This window comes from Saccostrea echinata, unplaced genomic scaffold, assembly GCF_033153115.1.
Source record: "Saccostrea echinata isolate AGI-Se365-2 ecotype Australia unplaced genomic scaffold, CSIRO_AGI_Sech_v1 ptg000064l, whole genome shotgun sequence".
Lineage (NCBI taxonomy): Eukaryota > Metazoa > Mollusca > Bivalvia > Ostreida > Ostreidae > Saccostrea > Saccostrea echinata.
Genome location: NW_026889813.1, coordinates 4,945,001 through 4,969,648, shown reverse-complemented (window position 1 = coordinate 4,969,648; position 24,648 = coordinate 4,945,001). Strand labels below are relative to the sequence as shown.

At 33.7% G+C, this 24,648-nt stretch overlaps 1 protein-coding gene across 1 annotated transcript in view; it reads right to left on the bottom strand.

Annotated features, from left to right (window-relative positions):
- Positions 1–1,620: 1,620 nt before the first annotated feature.
- Positions 1,621–24,648, bottom strand: part of LOC133175691 (scavenger receptor cysteine-rich type 1 protein M130-like) — a 72,467-nt gene continuing 49,439 nt past the window's right edge. The window contains exons 3-12 of the mRNA XM_061310800.1: positions 9,723–9,892; positions 8,763–8,826; positions 8,464–8,622; positions 7,784–7,922; positions 5,711–5,865; positions 5,443–5,602; positions 2,844–3,004; positions 2,416–2,643; positions 1,859–1,953; positions 1,621–1,779 (exon numbers count right to left, since the gene is read on the bottom strand). Coding sequence (XP_061166784.1) covers positions 1,621–1,779; positions 1,859–1,953; positions 2,416–2,643; positions 2,844–3,004; positions 5,443–5,602; positions 5,711–5,865; positions 7,784–7,922; positions 8,464–8,622; positions 8,763–8,826; positions 9,723–9,892 — 1,490 coding nt within the window. The remainder of the gene's footprint in view (positions 1,780–1,858; positions 1,954–2,415; positions 2,644–2,843; positions 3,005–5,442; positions 5,603–5,710; positions 5,866–7,783; positions 7,923–8,463; positions 8,623–8,762; positions 8,827–9,722; positions 9,893–24,648) is intronic.

Here is a 24,648-nt window from a genome sequence, read left to right as displayed (position 1 = left end):
TTAGACATGGAACACGTATCAAAATCTGCACACTGTATGTAAAATGATTTCTAAAATTCAGATATCTCTAGTAACCAACCTGATTCATTAGTCACCACAATTTTGTGTTGGGCATTATAATATTTTTTTTTTGAGAATATGATTATTATAGATGACTATCATAGATTCTGACACATTTTGTCATCACGGATGTTATACTAAATAAAGAAATAGATGGCAAACTATCAACTTAACTTTATAACGTGTTGACTTTTTTCTATCATCAACAATTCTTACTTGTGCAGCAATATACATGTACCATTTTCACTTGCATATGGAGTTTATTTTTCTCGCTTGAATCAAAAACGAGGAAAGCTATTGGAAATTAAGAAAATGAAGATATAAAAATATCACCAACTTCTTTTAATTCAACATTTCGCACTTGTTATAATGGTCAGTACACTGACCTTGTTTGCAAATACAAATCTGTCATTAGGTCGAATGCTAAATGACATTTTTCTTATTAATTGATGGGCCATTACTTTTTCACTGAATGGATTTTTCAATTTCCGATTACGGCAGATGTGACTGGTTGACAGGGTAAGCTAACTTCTCTATGAAGCTGTGTAGTCTCTAGGTAAAGCTACGATCTTTAACGTTAAGCTGAGAGCTAGCAGAACTGGGATTTAATTCTACCAGTGGAAATCCTACTTATACCCATAGCTCCCTTTCTAAGGAGGAAATTCTTCAAAATCATTTGTCTGTTTTGAATATTTTTAATATTCCCAACAACCAAAATGAATTCGAATTACCATATCTATATTGGATTCCGAAACTTCATAAAAATCCTTACAAACAAAGATACATAGCGGGCTCCAGTAAATGTTCTACCAAGCCTCTTTCTTTACTCCTCACCAAGATATTAACAGTCGTGAAAGAGAAACTTCAAGAGACCGTGCAACAATATATTTGAGAAGTGGAGAAGTGGTTTAAATCAGATGTGGATACTAAAAAATTCCAAGTAACCTTTGGAAATCACAAAATTTTACCAAAATCAACAACATAAGAATTGGGACTTTTCAACTTTATATACAACTTTTCTTCATGAAAATTAAAGTCCAGACATTCTGACATCGTTAACAGCCGCTTTTGCAATAAAAATGGAACTTGTAAATTTACTTACCTTGTCATTGGTCATTTGCAAAATCACTTTGTTAAAAACAATCTGATTGTACATACAAGTACTCTATAGTTTACATTAAAAGGATGCTCGAGTTTGACAACATCTATGTGTTTTTTTTTTTTTAGATCAGGTCTTCCAAAAAATCTGTGAGGCCATTATTTACACACTGAATTGTCGAAGGATTTTTCCGTTATTTCCCGATCATGACAAGGAGTACACGGCGGTGTGACCGGTCGGCAGGGGATGCTCACTCCTCCGTGGCACCTGATCCCACCTCTGATGTCTTAGAGGTCCGTGTTGTTCTGCTTCTATTTTGTAATGTTAAATGGATTTTTGAGCTCGAATACTGTTCGTTATTTCCATATATTTCATGCTAAGTACCAAATCCAAGATATTTGTTATCTTCAAATTTCATCATAAGAAAAATTAATATTAATGTTTATTATTCAAAGCAAATTTTACTCGAAAAGCCAAAGCGACATACTGAAATTTAAATTGGAAACTGGTATTTTCATTACTCCTTTATTGCCAGTGGATTGCGAGGATGCTTCTGTATACACGTAGTATATCCCCTCTTTTGCCCTGTAAGGACCTGTGTTATAACTAGGTGTCCCATTCTGTAAAAGTTTTATTTTCATTCCATAATTCAGTGAAAGTTAAGCAGAATAACATTCAGAATTCGATGTAAACACTTACATAGTGTTTCGTCCATTGCATTAATCCATAGTTCTTAATCGAACATGTTTCAAAATCTGTTTCAAACGAACAGGAATACAATACGTCTGTGACATCTGTAAAAAGAATGTGCATCAATTAGGCCATGATCATGATAAGACGCAAATGAGCCTTGACAATCATCTCAAGACGATGGAGCAACTGCTTTCCCAAATTTTCTCTTAAAACATCAAAATTTTATTACTAAAGCAATAAATTAAGTTTCCATTCACCATGTAATTAAATATATTTTACAGGATCAGCGTTTTTTTTTTAAAAATTGTTTTAAGAAGTATGACACATAATGACGGAAAAGGAGGAACTCTTATATCTAAATATGCATAAATATGTTCTCTAATCAAGATGTTTCTTAAACAATATATATAACTAAGATCTTTAATATGATCCACATCCAACAAGTCTATTTAGTACTGTGTGTAATAATGCATTTTGTTGAGTAAAATAATTAGATATAAATGCAAAAGTTATATAATTATTTTCATACAGAGGTCAACGGTGTATCAAAATTGTTTTCCCACCTGAGCAGTTGGTTGGTTTCCTGAAAAAGCCATCATTACAGAGGCATTTGAACCCGTCACAGTACGAATTTTCGTCACATTTTATTCGTCGTTCACACGTGCAACGGGTACCTGACCATCCACTCTTGCACATGCACTCCCCAGTGTCTTTGTCACATGACAAGGAATTACTACGGTCGCAATTACAGTCATCTTCACATTCTTTTCCATATGTGAATGACGGACAATCTTATAAAAAGAAAAAAAATGCTTTAATTTTATCTTAAATATATATTGCTCTCGCTCTCTCTCTCTCTCTCTCAGAAACGAAGGAATATTACATGTCATGAAAACTGAACAGAATCCACTTTCATCTAATTACTTTTAATATCAGAAACAACTGGTATACAGCTGCAAATCCAGTTTTCAATGAAAATGAAAAGAATTACCATTTGAGCAAGAAATACCGGCGTCATCATAATAACGACAACTACTGGGATTTCTGATCCCATAGCACAACTGAATAGCATCTTCATCCCCATTGCATCCCAGTCTGGTTAAAAGAATCGTTCCTGATCCTGGTGCATAAGTTTTTGCTTCAACAGATCTCCTACAAAACATGACAAAACAATATAGCTTAATGATTTTTTTTTATGACTGTGGTATTAGGTTTTTCTGTGGACTTCAATCCTCATAAAATGCGATGTTTAAATAGCTTATACATGTACGAAAGACTATTTTTTCCCATAGATTTCATTTTTATTAGAAAAGTTGCAACATACTTTCAATCAGACATATTAAAAACAGGATAGATCAACATACCAAAAATCAGCAAAATATATGTAGAAAAAATCGGAAACCCTAAGTGAAACATATAAAAAGGCGATATGCATTTATCTACAGAGAGAGTACAGGTATATCACATCCAACATTGCACACTGCCAGTACATGGAGAGAGAGAGAGAGAGAGAGAGAGAGAGATTTATGGGTATTAAGAAAAAACGGCTTTTGATAGCACTTTTCCTTTTATTTTTTTCAATTAATGGTGTACAGTTAAGTGCTATGGAAAGCCTAGAAACTCCCAGGGCTTCGATTTTGAAGCACGATATATGAGTGTACAAAAAGTAAATACTTTTAGCTTTACGTAAGAAAAATGTACAATTATTCTGATTCTCTTAGATGATGAGGGGAAAATAAAACTCATTATATATATATATATATATATATATATATATAGAAAGCACAAAGAAATTCACTTTTTATAAGAATACCCACTTCCGGCCCAGCCCGGGGTTGAACTCTCGACCAACGGAACCTGTCTCCTAGCAGTACAGGAACAGCGCGCTAGACCGCTCGGCTATCTAGGCAAGTCAAAAAACTTGCTTTCGATGCCGATGGAATTCTCGCGGCGCTGCCGTACACTACACGGTCATTCTCAATATTTCTATATTAATATTTCTTCACTTAGGGCAGTTATGTTAGTTTAAGAGTTGCTGTAAAATGTGCTTTATATATATATATTTATATATATATATATATATATATATATATATATATATATATATATATATATATATATATATATATATATATATATATATATACACTTAAATAAATGAAAACAGAATGCTACAGTCCAAATTAAATAAAATCTTTACTGTTAGCGCTTTCAGCCATGTTGGCTCTTCAGACAGTTATGAAAAGTTCAAAACGTCGCCAATAACGTTACTAATGACGTCGTAAAAATCTTAGGTATTATGACGTCACAATGAAGTTTGTGGTAGCGGCTACATGAACTTTTTCAACGCAATTAAAATACAATGTATAATTAAAGCAAGAAATAATATAAAATCTGTGAACACATAATCTATCATTTGCGATTAAACAATCGCAATATTCTAAACTTTAAACAATATTCTAAATTCAGCGAAACGATTTTTTCCAACATTAGAACAATCTGAAAACATGAAAAATCTTCTGGACAAATCGTCAATAATTAACAGCAGAAGACAAGCACCAAACCTGAGGCGGATTTTAACCAAAGCGAAATTTTCCTCTAGCAACCAGAGAGTCGTCAAAAAGTGTGGTGACCCCCGATGTGGAACGTGTGATTTCATTCAGGAGGGCGAACATATTACACTTAAAAACGGGAAAATTTTAAAACCAAATACCAGTATGAATTGTAAATCTTCAAATTTGATTTACTGTGCAATATGCCCTACCTGTGGAGAACATTATATAGGGCAGACAAATCAACTCAACGCACGAGTTAGGGTTCACAAACAACATATAAGGGACGAAACTGTCAGATGCACCCCATGTTCAGAACATTTTGCTGAGTGTGGTAAAGGAAAATTTCAGATTTTCCCGTTCTACAAAATGTGGACATCGGATGAAAGCGCCCGTGTAACCAAAGAGGACTATTTTATAAGACTGTTTAATCCAAAACTAAATCGCAAATGATAGATTATGTGTTCACAGATTTTATATTATTTCTTGCTTTAATTATACGTTGTATTTTAACTGCGTTGAAAAAGTTCATGTAGCCGCTACCACAAACTTCATTGTGACGTCATAATACCTAAGACGTCATTAGCAACGTTATTGGCAACGTTTTGAACTTTTCATAACTGTCTGAAGAGCCAACATGGCTGAAAGCGCCAACAGTAAAGATTTTATTTAATTTGGACTGTAGCATTCTGTTTTCATTTATTTAAGTATTTTTTACTGTACCAAGAATTTAACTTATCAACGTATATATATATATATATATATATATATATATATATATATATATATATATATATATATATATATATATATATATATATATATATATATATATGAGTGAGGAACTGATATATCTCACCCTAGGGAATATTTTTTGCAGGGTAGGCCTCGACAAACCTCTTCAAAGAAAACAAATAGAATTTATCATTTCTTCACTCATATTTATGGATAATTCATATGATTTCTCATGTGTGCTTTATACGAGATATCTCATCACCCATTTATCGTACAAAAAGAAGAGAAAACTATTTTACTTACGTGGGTAGACCTAACTGTCGACATGCTACTCTGGCATCCGATTCTCCAAAACGTTGGCTACAAACTCTGCCCCAGGATCCACTTTCGTCAAGTTTGATCTCTAGACGACCATTTGTCCGGTCTGTACCATCTCTCAGTCGAATTATATTCGATTGATTGACTGAAGTTGAATGAAGCATCTAATTGATCATCTTTTACTACTTTAAATTAAAAAAAAATACTTTAACACAATAAATATATAAAGATTTTATTTAAAAAAAAACTCTACCACATACTACTCCTGCATCATCAGAGTGGTCACATGAAGATCTAGTGAATGAACATTTTAACAAATCATTCTCATCTCCTTTACAGGCAAATTTGTCTACATGAATAGGACCAACTCCTTTTCCAAAAGCAGCATTCTTCATTGCGATACCAGAACTAAACACAGTGTAACAAAAACGAAATATTCCTCTTTCCTCAAGAAAACAAGAGGCCCATGGGCCACAACGCTCACCTGAGTCAATATGGCCTTGCTGTTCTTCGTCATCAGATTTCAAATTCCCCCTTTATATTCATATGTAAAGCTTTGATCAAGTGTTCTTGAATGAAATTGAATCTAAACTTTCTGAGGATGCTTCTATATTTATATAACTAATCATGGCTTTGCTGTTCTTGAAAACGGAATTTTAAAGAAGTCTGACACCCTACCTGGGGGGGGGGGGGGGGAGTCATGACTTGAACAAACTTGAATCTACACTACCTGAGGATGCTTCCATATCAATATGACTAGTCATGGCTTTGTTGTTCTTGAGAATAAGATTTTTAAAGATATTTCCTCACGGACCTCTCAGTTGATTCGATACGCAAGAGCATGCCCTGCGTATGTACAATTTCTAAAACGAGGTAAATTATTAACAAACAAGTTGATGAAACGAGAATATCAGAAGTCTCGTTTAAAGTCATCATTTCGTAAGTTCTATGGTCGATACAATGACCTTGTCAGCAAATACAATTTATCTTTGAGTCAAATGCTGACTGACGTTTTTCATATTAATTATTAGGCCATTATTTACACACTGGATTGTCGAAGGATTTTTCCGTTATCTTCCGATCATGACAAGGAACACACGCCTGGTGTGACCGGTCGGCAGAGGATGCTCACTCCTCCATGGCACCTGATCCCACCTCTGATGTTTTGGAGGTCCGTGTTTGCTCTGCTCCTTTTTGGTATTGTTAAATGGACTTTTGAGCTTGAATACTGTTCGTTATCTTCATATATTTCATTCTTATATATGTTTTTTTTTTTGTAAAACTTTGATCCCCCATTATGACCCCACCGTACTACTGGAGGATGCCTTGAACAAACTTGAATCTACAATACTTCGGGATGCTTCCATATCAATATGACTTTTCATGGCTTTCCTGTTCTTCAAAAGATTTTTTAAAAGATTTTTCCTATATATTCCAAAGTAAAACTTAGATCCCCCATTGTGGCCCCACCCTACCCCATGGGGTCATGATTTGAACAAACTTGAATCTACACTACCTGAGGATGATTCCATATCAAAATGACTAACCCTGGCTTTGTTGTTCTTGAGAATAAGATTTTAAAGATTTTTACTATATATTCCTATGTAAAACTTAGATCCCCCATTGTGGCCCCACCCTACCCCATGGGGTCATGATATGAACAAATTTGAATCTATACTACCTGAGGATGATTCCAGATCAATATGACTAATTGTGGCTCCCATATCAGTATGATTGGTTGTGGCTTTGTTGTTCTTGAGAAGACTTTTAAAGATTCTTTCCCGTATATTCCTATGTAAAAATTTGATCCCCCATTGTGGCCCCACCCTACCCCGGGGGTCACGATTTGAATAAATTTAAATCTACACTATGTAATGAAGGTTTCACATAAGTTTCAACTTTTTCAGCCCAGAAGTTTTTGAAAAGATTTTTAAACGATACCACCCAAATTTTCACTAATTTTTTAATTATCTCCCCTTGAAAGAAGGCGTGGCCCTTCATTAGAACAAACTTGAATCCCCTTTACCCAAGGATGCTTTATGACAAGTTTGGTTGAAAATGGCCCGGTGGTTCTGGAGAAGAAGTCGAAAATGTGAAACGTTTACAGACGGACGACAGACAAAATGTGATCAGAAAAGCTCACTTGAGCTTTCAGCTCAGGTAAGCTAAAAACTAAGATATCTTTATTACGCTTTAAATGCGCGGAGAGAACAAAATTTTAATAATTTAGAATGTAGAAGAAATGTAGAAAAAGATAATAAATAATATAAAAAATGACAGTGATTTCTAAAAGCATATAAAACTACTTCATAAATTATAAACTGACTTTCCAAGCCCTAGTTGTTTGCAAACAACTGTTGCGTCATTATCATCCCAGTTTCCGTCACAGACTGTGGACCATATGCCTTCGGTGACCACTTCTACTCTGCCCATGTTTGTTGTGTTTCCATTCACCAATCTTACACCTGATGGAGAGGGCAGGGAGGCAATTATGTTACTGAATTTTAGTTTTTCCAGTTGACACCATCATTAAGAATGTTTTTTTTTTAAAATTAGGTTTCATTTGAAATGTAGAGTTATAATGTTATATATACTGTGAAATCACTGATTTTCATGGGGGTTTAATTTTCGTTTTTCGAGATATGAAGAGATCCTCGAATTCGGAAATAAGACTTTCATATACATAAGTACTCAACTTTTCCCTACCTAGAAAATCAAATCACCGAACAAATTTCTTTCTGCAAACCTCGAACATTTAATCCCACGAAAATATGTGCTTTCACAGTAATTTATACCATAAGTTAATTTGTTGCCAATCTATAAGATATATTACAAAATAAAAGACGATCTATCACATTTAATTACTTATATTCAATTTCTTCATTTTAAAACAGTAATTCATATTTATAAAATGCAACCATATCCATATTTTAAACTGTACAGAGTTGTGAAGTATATTTTTAAATGAAAATGGAGTTGAAAAACAGCTTAGAATAAAAGAGTTACCACGGAGACAGGGTTTTCCATTAGCCTCACACTGACAGGCATCTCCAGTAAATCCTTTTTTACATAGACACGCACCGGTGGTTTTGTCACAGGATTGTGTGTGCATTCGGACACAGGCGCATTTGTCACAGTTTTGACCAAATGTCCAGTTTGAACAAACTAATAAGCCAAATATACAACATATATGATAGTTTTGATTATATGTTCAATAAATTAAATTACTTTCTTTGTTATGTTCAACATACCATTTAACTTAATTATTTTAAAAAATTCATCGATATAGAGTAACATTCTCTCACCACATCTGGACCCTGCTACGATAATTCTGTCAATAGCAGTCCTCTCCTCCATTCTGATCTTTATCTATATTATAAAATAGATTTAATTGCATGGGAAAAAGATAAAATATTTACTGTGAACACATTCATTCAGAATTATTGATTTTTTTCTGTTTATGTCCCGTTCGAGAATTTTTCAAACATATAGGGACGTTTACATATGCCGGTGAAGGATTTTAAATTTAAACATATACTTGGCTCTCATTCAGGATCATTGAGCCTGCATTGACACAGGGCCACGGTTTTATCCGAAAGATCATCAAATTTCACTTTATAGTTTCGAGCGCATGGCGAAGGAACAGTTGCTACCTTTTTTCATCGACTTAGGTCAGTTGCAGCCGGAGTTTGAACCCTTAACCGATCACGGAGTGAGCGCTCTACTGACTGAGCTACAGAGACGGTAATTCATTTGGAGGTGATACATGTATGTATCACTTATATAATCAATTATATAATCACTTGTTGTAAGTCATTTATATCGTTAAAAAACTTTCATATAACCTGAGAAAATCATGATATATATATTGTCCAATTCAATTTTCCCGAGCTTTTACGTTATACTATGACATAATGGATTTATTCCTTCCCTGCAAAGACACTCATGACTTCATGACGTCATAGTTAACGTAACCAAGCAAAACAAATCAGTTCAAAGTATGCACACCTGTTGTTAAATTGTTAAATCCAGAAAGCGCTTGTGTTAAATGAAATTTGGAAACTGTGCATTTTCTTTTTCTTTTATGATTTATATATATATATATATATATATATATATATATATATATATATATATATATATATATATATATATATATATATATATATAAGAATGTGTGATTACACGAAAATAAAAGAGAAACTTGAAATTGGAAGAAAAAAATTATCAGGTCACTTATTGAATCTCTTTTAAAAGTGATCTACCTTATGTATAAGTTTTTTTCCATTTATTTGCGTGTCTTTGGTTGTCCACTTCTGCTGTGACCCAGACAGATCTGCTACCGTAGATTCCAAGTGCGAAATGTCTATTGTGGAGATCCTTATTGATCCTCGTCCATAAAGGAAGTAGTCAAAATAAAAACAGAACTGCTTTCCTGAAGAAAAATGCAATTGTTGGTAGAATTATAAGAAAAATGCATGCTTAATCATAATTAGCATACAATTGAACAAAATGTGTGAGTTATACTTACCTGTCATAAATATACACACATTAGGACCCTTAATTATTAACGTTCATAACCCGCGTAAACGCAGTACAGTTAAGGTGCGCAATGGAAATGTATTCATAATCAGGATGGCGATTATTTTTAGTACATTATTTATATCAGACAATTGTAATTATGGTTAATAACTACATATTGAGGACGATTAGATTTTATATTTAGACTTGTCACGTGATGCCGGCAGTCACGTGATTTTAGCACATTTACTTGCAGTATTGAGGTCATCTATCAATTTCACTAGTGCAAGGGCATAACCAAGTTAAAATCCTAAGTTTAGTTTATAAATATTTTCATCACGTATTGTTGTTTCTGAAAAGTGCTGCGATCCTATCTAAATTCTGCTATTTCATTGTTAAAATCGTATTTGTATGACTGAATGCTGTATTTTTTTGCTGGTCAACGGCATTAAATATAGATATAATTAAATTATTTTCAAGATTTCATCAGGATCGCAGCACTTTTCAGATACCTTAATACTTCTAGAGTTGATTTGTAAAAGCTTACTATGATCCATTGAGTGTATGCCCTTGCACTAGATCGATTTATTAAGACCATTATCCTCCGATGTACTTGCATACATATATACGGCAGTATCAATTAAATAGGAAATATATGAAAAATATATTAATAAAATCGTAAAGAAGACACTGAATCCAAGTTAATGGCCTATGAAATATCTGTAAATAATATTTTATTTAATTATAGAATATATTTTTTCGTTGAGAAAATATACTTGATCCGCATCTCACTGCATACAAACTGCGTCAAGTTTTACGAAATGACGTCACATCGACAAGTGCATTGCGATCAGTGACTTGTTTATACCATGTTATGTGTGATTTAACTAACGACAAAACAGCATGTTGTAGTAAGTTTTGATGTAGTGTGATGGTATCCTACAGTTTAAAATAGCCAATCACCTCATTTTGTGGAATTTTTAAGAATTGTTGATTTTGTATGATGTCATAGTTATTTTTCAAGTACAAATTAGGCTCCGCCCCCTTTTTGTAGCCTTAACTGTGCTGCGAAGTGTTTAAAAAATAAGGTTCAACATTTTATAAGACCAAGATCACATCTCAAACGCTTGCCCATATTAGTTCATATAAGCTCCGAACAGAACGCTCCCAACCTATATGATCAATTGTATGTTGTTTTAAGTCCCATTCGAGAATTTTTCACTCATGTAGAGATGTCACCATACACCGGTGAAGGGCTTCAAATTTAGACCTTTACTCGGCACTCAAGGTCATTGAGCAGTTCTTTATCGTGCCAACGCATACCGTGACACGGGGACTGGGTTTTTAAGGTCTCATCCGAATGACCCCCAACTTTCACTTCAAAGCGCCGAGCGCTTGGCGAAGGAACAGTTGGTACCTATTTTTTTCGAATTAAGTCAGTGATTCGAACACACTAACTTCCGATCACGGAGCGAACGCTATACCGACTGAGCTACGTATATGAAGAATATACCTTCCAAAAAATATTTTTCTTAGGGGTGGAAAGTGGGAAAATTGACCGGTAATTAAGTATAACTCCCTCATAAAATTGAAACTTTATAACAAGTTTTTCAATTTTATTTCGTTCGTTATACTTACCACTCATAAATATACATGAAGATAAATCAGTATCAAAAGCAATTTGTAATGGATGGAGGAAAAGAAAAATTTTCTTACCTAAGAATTTGAATTTCAAGAGCAGCAATTTTTATTTGCCACTAGTCATTTTGTCCATCATATACTATGTACGTATATTGAGTGGTTCAAAACTATTGTATATACAATAAATGTTCTAACTCGCAACTCGCCGGAGATGATAACATCTCTAACAAAAAACTATTTACACATTAATCATAAAATTAATTATTTTCAGAATATTTAAAAACTTGGACACTGACACCTACATCTCTCAGATAGAAATTACAAAATCTGCAGAATCTAAAATTTACTTCATCAATGCATCATTAAAATCATTGAATAAAGCCCAAGATGGTCCCAATACTCTTGTACAACAGCCTTTTACTTTTGTGTTTGTTTTGATTAGCTATATGTATTGTCTTAACAATTCATTTTGAAATGGTCAAAGAAGTTACAGCTGATATGGCCCAAGTAAAGTCAACAATAATTTATTGCCATCTGTTGTCACATCTGATCAAAACTGTTTTGTTTTGAACTTGTTTTTGAAAATGTTTCAGAGAAAAACACTGCTTCCATCTCAATACAGTTAATTTGAAGACATTTCCCAATTTCCTTGACCTATTTGATTGTTTAGGTGACCTCCCCGTCAAGGAAACATCCGTGGTTATGGTCACCCCAGTTTCTTCCAGTTGCAAAGATCTGCACTTGGAAATCTTCACTGAATATATCCACCACTGTAGATGGTTTATTAGATGCTGTGTAATAGGAATTATTTTTCTCCAAGTCTAGAGAAAATAATTTATCATATGTATTAACAAATACGTTTTCTGTGTTGTGGTCCTAATTAAAAATTGATAGTCATTGGTTACTATTTTTATCAATAACTTTTGTAACAGGTATTCAAGTTGAGCACGATTTTCACTCATTCGAAGGGTTGTCTCTGCCTTATTTACACGTCCAAATGTCTCGTCAAGAAAATCCCGACGAACTGGAATTTAGTAAAGAAAATAAGAAAAGCGAATCTTCACCATATTTGACAGACGACGTTAGTTTATTTACAACTGTCATCAAAAATCAGTTTGTAGAACTCACTGAGAAACTATACAAACAGAGCAGTTACATAAGAAAGTGAAGGACAACATTGCCAATAAACTTAAATCAGAAGGAAATAGGATTCATTACGAATTTAACGACGACCTGAAAGAGAAGGTACTTAAATTGGAGAAAATTGCTAAATCCAAAGGTGACCAGATATCTTTGTCAATTATTAGGGAGATCATTCATGACATTGATGTTAGGAATGAACATTTTAGAATCGCCGACTCGTCCCCAGCAGGTTGGAAAACGGTTAATGAATATAAACGACATCGCAGAAGACTCGGACGATGAGAGGAAAATACGGAGTGCCCTTAGGAGCCTCAAGCAGTACCGGATTAAATACAGGCTAAAGCCGTATCGGGGCGTCTCGGGGAATTGAAACTATATGTCCGCCGCCGCTGGATCTGCCACCCAACTGACCACTCAAACCCATGTTTCTGTTGGTGCTATATGTACTCAGCCTTTTCTTGCATATCCACATTCACAACAAGTGCTTTTTCGTGGGACACAAAGAACCCCACAAGCCATCCGACATATGTTTCAAATACGAGCATTGGAAAAATAAACAACGATCTGTCAACAACACAACATAAGTGATGTGGAAGATAAGTATTTTGATATTACATGCGATTACAGTGATAACAGCATTCTTCAGTACATTGATTGAATTGATGTAATTGATAATGAAAGTGCATTTTTTGTCTTCAAAAGGCATAAAGAAAATTTGTTTTGGCATATTACGTTTTGGGAGAGCATGAACACCTATGAGTCAATTTTAAAAATCATTAGATCGGGTTATGACATTCCTTTTCTATATAACCCTCCTTCAATGTGTTTGTCTTACAATAAATCTGCATTAAGAAACAATGATTTTGCATCCACTGCTATTCAAGAGCTGCTGGCGTCTGAATGTATTGTTGAAGTTCCTTTCCAGCCATTTTTCATTAGTCTTTTAAGGGTAGCAGAAAACAAACATAAAAAGCTTTTAAGTTTGGATTTAAGTATACTAATTACATACATCAAAAAAGAACGTATAAAATTTGAAGACTGGAAAGTATAGCTTTAGAATACTTCAGGAAAGTATTTGCATAAAATTTAATTTACGATCAGGTTACCATCATTTCGATATTTCACCAAAGTCTCAAACATAGTTAGGGTTTTCATGGAATAAAAAATGGTATTGTTTTACAGCTTTACCTTTCGGACTTCAACTCGGAGTTCAGCATTTTACAAAATGCTAACGCCCTATTGTAAAATACTTCAAAGAAAAATTTCATAGACATTGTTATGTATTTACACGACGGTCTAACCTTAACAAAAACTCAGTGTTAAAATGTTGCAAAATTTATTCAAACTACATTGATTTATTTTGAAAAAAAATTTTTTCAACCTGTTCAGACGATAAAATGTCTTGGATTGATCTGGAGTTCTGTTGACGGTACTCTATTTCTGACAGACGTATTGAAGATCTTAAAACTTCATTAGAGTGTGTATAAAAAACAATGCCCAAAATTACTGCTCGACAACTGGAAACAATTACGGGAAAAAATCATTTTACTCAATCCTGTTTTTGGAAACGTCTATGGTATCGTGACACGGTTTTGTTATAAGAAAATTGTGTAAAGCTCATCGTCGAATTGTGTTATGATCTCGGAAGGATTGGAACATGTTTTGAAAGAGTTAAAATTTATGGTTGTTAAATATATATGTTTCAATCAAAAAGAAATTGTGTGAAGTTTTGGAAAAATACATCATTGTTTATTCAGATGCAAGCAATGTAGCTGCAGGCACATATACGGTTGAATTAAATAAAAAAAGTATTTCATTTAATGTGGAAAGAGCATGAAGCCAGCAAGAGTTCCGGTCCACATGGTGTGAATTAAGAGCTATTGAACAGACTTTGATTTGCTTACAAGATAAACTTACTCAAAAACTTTAAAATGGGTTATGGATAACCAAGCCTGTGTTAAAATTGTACATTTTGGGAGTATGAAATTGGATTGCAAAAGTTTTCAATGTGTATTTTTTCTGTGTGTATCCAGAGAGGCATTTGTATTGATATTCAATGGATTCCAAGACAGGAAAATTTTAAAGCCGATTATATTGGTAATATTATACATTATGAAGACTGGGGCGTTACTAACGAATTTTTCAATTTCATGAATAAATTATGGGGCCCTTATACAATCGATCACTTTGCGAGTTCCTATAATAAAAAGTTAGAGATCTAATTCATTGTTTTGGAATCCAGTTTCTGAAAGTGTTGATTGTTTTTGTCAAAACTGTGTAATGAAAACAAATGGCTTGTGTCACCTGTTATTATGACTATCAAGACAATCATATACCTTATAAGTTGTAAGGCCAGGGGTACACTTATTGTCCCGAAGTGCTCTTCTCCTTTTTGAACTTTTATTTTTTGCAGAGATTTAACTTACCTTGAGTGCGTACAAGATGTTATTGAGTTTTAGAATCCAGAAAAAATATTTCAGCAAGGACAGAGTAAGAATTCTTTTTTTGGATCAAACAATTGTCCTTTATAGCCAAAAATACAGGCAAATCAGCGCTTCTTTCACAATACAAGTGTTTTGTTATTATTGTAAATAATTTATGCTTGTTTGAGTGAAACGAATTAAAACATAAATTATCATATGTATTAGAACACATGTTCTGTATTGTGGTCCTATTAAAAAATCAATAGACATTGGTTACTATTTTAATCAATAACCTGTGTAACAGGTATTCAAGTTGAGCACGATTTTCACATATTCGAAGGCTTGTCTCTACCTTATTTACAAACGCCCACCCACCCTACCAACCGTTCATATGTCATGTTCATGTTGTACCTATAATAAATGATTTACTTACTCACATAAGAAATGAAATTGAGGGCATGTACGCTTATCATAACGAAAGACTGTATAAGATTGTGATGTTTTTATTTAAAAAAAAAGTCATAAATTTGCTCTTATATTTATTTTCTTTATTACAGAAAGAAGTCAAGTTTAAAGTATGTATATACGTAATTGTACGTGTAAATAAATACAGGCAAATCAGCGCTTCTTTCCTATACAAGTGTTTTGTTCTTTTTGTAAATAATTTAAGTTCGTTTGATTGAAACGAATTAGAACATAATTTGGTTTCAATAATCTTAATTAATGCAACTGAATAGGCCTCAAATTAGGCGAGCATTTGGAATGAGATCTTTGCACAAGACAACTACTTCTAACCATTTGAGAAAATCTTTGGTTGTTCTCTGATCCTGCATTAACATTTGGGTTGATCGTATGAATTTTATCATCCTGTTTTAAGATGAAATTACGAACTATTTTTTTTGTTTGAACAAAAACAATGCTTCCAGGTACACAATTTCCAAAGTGAGTTCTAGATTTCTCTTTCACAAACCTAGTGAACCCAATAGATTCAACCACTTTTGTCGATCTTGAAATAGTATTTCTTTTGATTGCTTTACTATAAGCCAATCGGCTAGGTAAAGTGCTGGGCCAATATTGTATGTTTTCAAATATGCTACTACTACAGACATCATTTTGGGGAAAACTCGGGGTGCTGATGTTGCTCCGAAACACATTGATTTCCATTGAAAACATTGGTTTTCTACACAAAATCTGAGAAACATTCGGTGTTTTGAAAACATTGGAATGTGTAGATGTGCATTTGTTAAATCGACTGAAATTGCCCAATCGTTTGGTTTCACCAGATTTAACCATGGTTTAATGTGTCAATTTTGAAATGTTGCTTCTTGAGATACTCGTTAAGGGGTCTTAAATTTATAATGGGTCTCATTTTCCCACCCTTTTTTGGGGACAAGGAAAACTGACTGTATTAACCTGTTTGACTCTCCTCATTTGAGACAGGCTCAATTGCATTTTACCTAACAAATCTTCCACCTCTTTGACAAACAATGTTTTTTGTGTTTGTGGAACTATTGTTTTTTTTTAGTCCTAGAAACTTAAGGTTTTGAAGGAATTCCAGTTTGTACTCCTCGTTGATTATTGATACTACCCAACTGTCTTGAGTTACAAGATTTCAATTTTCTAGAAAACATTTGAGACGATCCCCGGTTGGTATCTCGGGAAACATTGCAATTTTGTTTACCGGTTCTAATCTCAAGTCATTTACTGGATTTCTTTGGGATCCGGAAGGAACCAACTCTGTCTATTGTAGCAGATGTAGACGTGTTTCTTGAATTGTCCTCTCTCGATTTGTAGTCAAAAGACTGTATATTGAGAAATTGGACCTCTGAGTAAATGTTCTGTTAGTCATAACAGTAGTTGTTCTAGTTTTTTTTTTAATTTACAAAGCTGTCACTGGCATTTTCTGAAAATTCGTTTTTTTTTTCTGTATTTCATTCTGGAATTAAGTCATTAGGAGAATCTTTCTGTTCTTTCCTTTCCTTTAGTTTCTCGTCTAATTTAATGGCAAAATCACCATCATCTCAAAAAGACAGACAAAAAGTTTGTTATGAATATGTTTCTAAGTATATGATCTATGTGCTGCTGTCTTCCTTCTTATCAAATGGTGGAAACTCCCTGCTCTCCCCATTTGACTAAAGTGATTTTGTAGATATTTAAAAAGAAATCTTTAATTTCTCATACGGTCTCCGCACCCTGAAAGGCTAATATAGAATTCAGTAATGTTCCTAGAGCTTGCTGCATCTAGCTTAATGAAAATAATACCCATACTTGTAAGGTATGAGAAATCAAATGCCTACTTTCCCCCCAATTTTTGGCTTTATTCCCGTGTTTTTCCTTAACATTGGTTCCAAGATATCATCTTACCCCTGGAACCTGTAGAGATGCTGAAGAGTCTGGATGAACTGGAAAACAATGTCTATATTCATCGCCATAAGCAAACAAACGTTCAAGATCAGAAATTATCTGTGACTTTTCAAGATCTCCTCTTGAGTTTTATCCAAAACTAATCCAGTTTTTTTCTTTCTCTGTAGAAGAAAAACTGCATTCGAGTTTTTGTATGTTCATCACGTTTACTTATCAAGTTCTGAAATTTATTGTTGTTGCTGTCCAAATTATTTTGATTGCTATCAATATCAAGGGCAGCAATAGATTGTACTGAGGATTATTTATCTCCTAACAGCCCACGGAATTCTCTAACACTTGGAGCTAAAGATATCATATCGTCCATTTCAGGCACACATAATGTTTCTTACATTTACCAGTATCCTGGTCCACTAACAAATTATGAGACATGTTTGTTTCATGCAATTCGGAGAAACTGTATTCTCTAAAACACTATTTGACAAATTTGAATGCTTTCTCTTAAAAAACTCATCAAAGTATCTAATCTTTCGCTTCCTCTGCTCTCTAACTGTTCAATTTTCTCGTTTACTTAGTTTCTTTCTTTGAACTGCAAGAAGATTTTCTTGACGTTCATGTTTTCTTTGACCTCCACAACTGTTTGTAAGTGTTAGAATTCTGAACCCGAATTCAATTCGTCATTCGTAATACTTGCCTCTTCCATACTAAGACTAAGAAGTTAAGAATAACTTATACAAAGTGTTTCTCCTCAGCAAAGTAAAAAAAAAATCTGCCAAAACATATACGAACGTCCTGTTGCATGCCGGGATATGAACTGATATGGACAACCATCTGAGAAGTGATTTCGGACTTATAAGATTTTGAATTTTATTCCTTTAAACGATTGCCAGAAAATTACAAACGTACATGTAAATATGGGTAAGATTATTCATATGTATATTTATGACTGGTAAATATAACGAACGAAATAAATCATTCCCTCTTGCAATGTTCTTATACACACATACATGCACATGTATCACTTATACCTGTGTACAATTGGTCTGAAATTTATTTGAGGCATTCTTAGTATTTTAAGTGATTGAAATTCTGTTGCAATTTGTTTAAGGTCCATTTTTTACTGACTGGACTATTATAAGAAATGAAAAATACTAAGTTTTTTTGTTTGTTTTGTTCGTTTGAGAGGGACGTTAAACAACAAACAAACAAAAAACTTAGTATTTTTCATTTCTTATAATAGTCCAGTCAGTAAATAATGGACCTTAACGACATTGGATCCTGATATTTAAAGTCTTAAACTATTTTTGTCAAGTATATTTTTAGCTTCTACACACATAGCTTAATTAAAAATCAAACAAAAAATGGGGGTCAATATGCTTCTTTTGGCGCTACAGTACATTTAAAATGACCTTTTTGCACTGAATTTGTGTCTTAATCAAAAATAACATCTTCGACGTTTTCCCTCCAATATTTTTTATCCAAATAAATCATGGGACAAAGTATGCAATTATTCTCTCTTAAAAAAGACACATTAAAATTGTGACCAAAAAAAAAAAAAAATTCAAATTGCTTCGCATAATCAATTATTTGACCTTTCTGCACTCACAAAATGTCATTTTTCGGGCATTAAAAATTTAACAAGCAAGAAAAATATTTTAAAGTCTTAAACTTTTGCTGAATTTAAGTAGATTGATCAGAGTTATCTTATATATTCAGAAAAGAAAATCAAAAGTGGAGGTCTATGATGTTATTTTTTAGATATTACTAAAAAACTGTTAATTTTATGATAAAATTGGCTCAATTTTTTCCTGGAGTTTCAGAATATATTTTCTATATTTGTCACAATATGATCATAGAATTCACAAAAAACTGATTTAATTAATATTTTAGAACCAGCATTAAACATTTCAATGCACAAAATAGCTCTGTGTGCAACCAGCATGGAAAAATAGGAATCTAAACTTAACAGTACTGTATATATTTCAAAAGGGAAAAAATGATCATTTTCTTCTAAAAAACCTTCCGCCACAAAATATAGTTCCTGGCTTAATCCTATTTGAATGGAATTTAATTGCGGTTTTTTCATTGGATATAGTATAATTTGCATTGTAGAATCCAGATTTAATGTTAGAACTTAAAAATAATGCAGAATTTTAGAAATAAAGCTCAAGACCAAAATCTGCTCAAAAGCTCAGGATCGAACGTCCTTAAACAAATTGCAACAGAATTTCTATCACTTAGAAAATTCACAGTATAGAACAATGTAACACAAGAACAAAAATCGGAGGAGTAGTTTTTATAAAAATTTTAATTTAACAAGAGGCCCATGGGCCACATCGCTCACCTGAGCACATTGGCAAGGCAAAAGCACAAATCGGTTCAGTATTGAAAAGATTACGGGGGGGGGGGGGGGGCTTGAATTTTAAACTTCCTGATGATGCTTCCATGTCAATATAACAAATGGCTTTGTTGTACTTGAGAAGATTTTTAAAAACTTTCTCATATTTTTCTTTGTAAAAATTTGATCCCCCATTGTGGCTCCTCCCTATCCCAAGGGTCATCATTTGAACAAACTTGAATCTACACTACCTGAGGATGCTTCCATATCAAAATGACTAAACATAGCTTTTCTGTTCTTGAGAAGAAATTTTTTTCTATATGTTCTTATGTAAAACTTTCGATCCCCCTACGGGGCCCCGCCCTACCCTCGGGGGTCATCATTTGAACAAAATTGAATTTACACTATCTGAGGGTGCTTCCATATCAAAATGACTAAACATGGTTTTCAGTTCTTGAGAAGAAGATATTTTTCTATATGTTCCTATGTAAAATTTTCGATCCTCCATTATGGTCAATCCCAATCCCCTGGGGTCATCATTTTAATAAACTTGAATCTACCCTACCTGAGGATGCTTCCAGATGAGTTTCATCTTCCCTGGCTTTGTGGTTCTTGAGAAGAAGAATTTTAAAAGATACTATTAATTTTTCACTAATTCTTTATTATCTCCCCATTGAAAGAGGGCGTGGCCCTTCATTTGAACAAACTTGAATCCCCTTCACCCAAGGATATTTTGTGGCAAATTTGGTTGAAATTGGCCCAGTGGTTCTTGAGAAGAAGTCGAACATTTGAAAAGTTTACATACAGACAGACGGACAGACGTACTACAGACAAAATGTGATCAGAAAAGCTCACTTGAGCCTTCGGCTCAGGTGAGCTAAAAATTAGAAAATATGATTGATTGATTGATTTGTATATTGTTTTACGTCCCATTGGAGAATTTTTCATTCATATTGAGACGTCACCATACCGATGAAGGGCTTCAAATTTTGACCTTTTCTCGGCACTCAGGGCCATTGAGCAGTGAGGGATCTTTATCGTGCCAACGCCTACCTTGACACAGGGCCTCGGTTTCTAAGGTTTCATCCGAAGGACCCGCAACTTTCACTTCAAAGTGCAGAGTGTATGGCGAAGGAACAGTTGCTACCCATTTTTTATCGACTTAGGTCAGTCGCGGCCGAGATTTGAACTCACGACCTTCCGATCATGGGGCGAGCGCTCTATGGACTGAGCTACCGTGAACGGTTTAGAAAATATGACTATAATTTTAAGTCGATTATGACGCGCCATACTACTCAATATTGACGTCATTTTGTACTTACGTACGTCGTGATGTCGTAGAGATGTTCAGTTCTGTGCCAAATATAATGGTAAGTTATATTAATTAACTAATCATAAATTTAATAACCCATACAGTTGCTAATTTTATGCATAAGCAGCTTATCTACTATATAATTTTGGTGTAAAGACCATCAATGTTATCGCACAGTTAATAGGCCTAATGATGTCTTTTTAAAACAAGTTAGAGCATAAAAATGTAAACTATACATTGTCGTATACTAAGATTTTGTTAGATGGTAATTATTAACTTTCCATAATATAGTAAATGAAAGAAAACGATAGTTTGTAAGGCAAATCCCTGTTGCAATAAATTTCTATTTCGTTACAGTAAAAAATAATCAAAGAAGAAGGTACAGTTTTGACTTTATTATGCCCTAAAAATTTAATTTCTTCAAAAAGTTTTGAAACTGGCTTAAATATTAGTAGAGTATATGAATGTGATAAATCAGGAAAGAATATGGTATGAAGGAGTACCATTCTGGAAATATGACGTCATTAATTTGATGCAATTCTCTGTTTTAAACAGAAAAAGCCTCAAAATGACCCATTTCAAGGGTTATTTTCCTTAAGAAAATAATGTCCACAGCCATCACCCACTATAATTTTCGGATATGTTGTGTAAAATTCTTTGAAAAATCACATATCACAAAGTCTTTGTGGGCGATGCCTGTGGACAATATTATCTGAAAGAAATTTCCATGGAAAATTGGTGTCTTCTGCAACTTTTTATGACAAGAGGTCCAAGCGCCTTAACGGTCACCTGAGTATAATACAACAATTTAGAGGATCCATGAGTAAATAAACTGACAGATGAAGCTTTGTTGCCCAAAAGCAAGAGAAATAGAATGATCAGGATCAACAAAATAACTAGTGTAGTATTCCTTAACAGTTCATCAATTAGGATCTAATCTGTTCCCCATTTATCACTCTCACCAGACATTATATAAACAAACTAATCAGTGCTTCTGTACTCTTTTAATTCCTTGTTGAAATCTCTTACATTAGCCTCTCTTGATCTTTGATGAACATTTAATAAGACAAGTTATTTTTGTCTCATTTTTATTTATCTATTACTTACAAGTCTACATGTACCTGACCATTAAAACTATGAAAGTACTTTTAGTATTATACAATAAAAATTCTTGCATAATTCTCTTATTCTATTAATAGAGTCCTGGCCTGGACCAGACCACTTGACCAAATGGTCCTGATGATAAAAAATCTGGTTAAAATACCCTTCCTTATTAAAACTTTTACTATTTTTGCCTCTGACATGCCCAGGTGCAGAGAAGATTTTAAAGCATTAATGCATTTTCACTATATAATAAATAGAGCCCCGCCCTAACATCAGAACCTCTGATCCAGGGGCCATGAAATTCACAATTTTGGAAGAGGCATCCTTGCTTATCATAATTATGTATTTGTTTAAATAATACCCAGGAGAAGAGAAGAATATTTTCAAAGAAATAATGCACTTTCACTATATGATCTATATAGCCCGATATGTCCTAGCACCAGAACCCCTGACCCTGGGGTCATGAATTTCACAATTTTGGTAGAGTCACTCTTGCGTATCATAACTATGTATTTAATTTGTTTAAATAATACCCAGGAGTAGAGAAGAAGATTTTCAAAGAAATAATGCACTTTCACTATATGATCTATATAGCCCCACCCTAGCACCAGAACCCCTGACCCTGGGGTCACGACTGTCACAATTTTGGTAGAGTCACCCTTGCTGATCATAACTATGTATTCAATTTGTTTCAATAATACCCAGGAGTAGAGAAGAAGATTTTCAAAGAAATAATGCACTTTCACTATATGATCTATATAGCCCCACCCGAGCACCAGAACCCCTGACCCTGGGGTCATGAATTACAAAATTTTGGTAGAGTCACCCTTGCTTATCATAACTATGTATTCAATTTGTTTCAATAATACCCAGAAGTAGAGAAGAAGATTTTCAAAGAAATAATCAGGATTATTTAATTTTATATCAAATAGTCTGTATTAGTTTTGGGACACCCTGTATCGTAAGCGTAAACTACGTACGAGTTATTCTGCACTCGATATCCGGATACCCCTGCAGAAAACCCAGAAATTTTTGGATTTAGCAAGCAATGTAATAAATGTTTTAAAAAACAGATATCTGTTTTTCAGTTATCTCTTGGAATCAGTACTTACTAAGTGAGGATAGCCAAAGTGCATTTAAAGCTAAATCGCATGGGGAATTTTGTGTTTTTGGTGAATTCAATAATTTATGCACTTTCACTATATATATGATCTATATAGCCCCGCCCTAGTACCAAAACCCCTGACCCTAGGGCCATGAATTTCAAAATTTTGGTAGAGGGCTCAATGCTCATTACAATCATGCCAACAGTTTGACTGCTTGATGTCCAAGAGTAAAGAAGAAGATTTTTAAAGATTTCATTAATTTTGATGGTTTTGGCCCCATCCCTCAGGCCACAGGGGGGCTGCTGGGGCCACGAATTTCACAATTTTTGTTTCCCTTCACCCATAGATGCTATATGTCAAAATTAGTTGAAATTGGTTTGCTGGTTCCAGAGAAGAAGTTGAAAATGTTCAAAAGTTTACGACCAACGAACGACGAACGACGGACGACGCACGACGATGGACGAAAACAGATAGCAATATGTCACCTGAGTGACTCAGGTGACCTAAAAATACGGGAAAATGCACATGTTTATGACGTCACAATTAGCATTTAGAAGGTCAAGTGAAAAAATGATTTGCAAGATCTTTCTGCATGGAATTTCAATGATTCAGAAAACATTAATTTTAATTTTTTTTTTTACATCACTTTCATTTTTAAGAAAAACACAGGGCAAGATTTGTATTGAAACCGTACCTTGTTCTTTCTACAATGCTATTAAATTTTTTCTAAGTTGTATTACATAAAATGGCTAACCATTCAGCTAAGATTATGATTATCTGTGAAAATAGATAAATCATGGACTACTTTCCTATTAAAAATCAACATGTATATAAATTATCCTAATCTTTCTGTTTCAAAGAATTCAAAATGTACATGAAATAATGTTCAGGACATGTATTTTGATTTTAGGATTTTGCTTGGATATACAGAATGGATTACGTTTTTAAAGAGGTCTCTACTTGAAGAATGAATCAGATATAAAAAAAAAAATAATTTAAGTCCATAAAAATATGTCAGTATCGTATACTTTAAGTTAAAAAATTAATTGTATTACATGATTGACTTGATATTCTTGAGAAAAAATACCAAAAAGTTTAAATTTATTTAATTCCAGATATGACCTTCCACAATAAATGACTCCAATTTGTGGTAACAGCTTTACAGAAAACGACGAGATTGCGAAATTAAAGGAAAAGGAGCTAAAAGAATAAATGAGTTCAGTAAATTAAAAAAGCTACAGA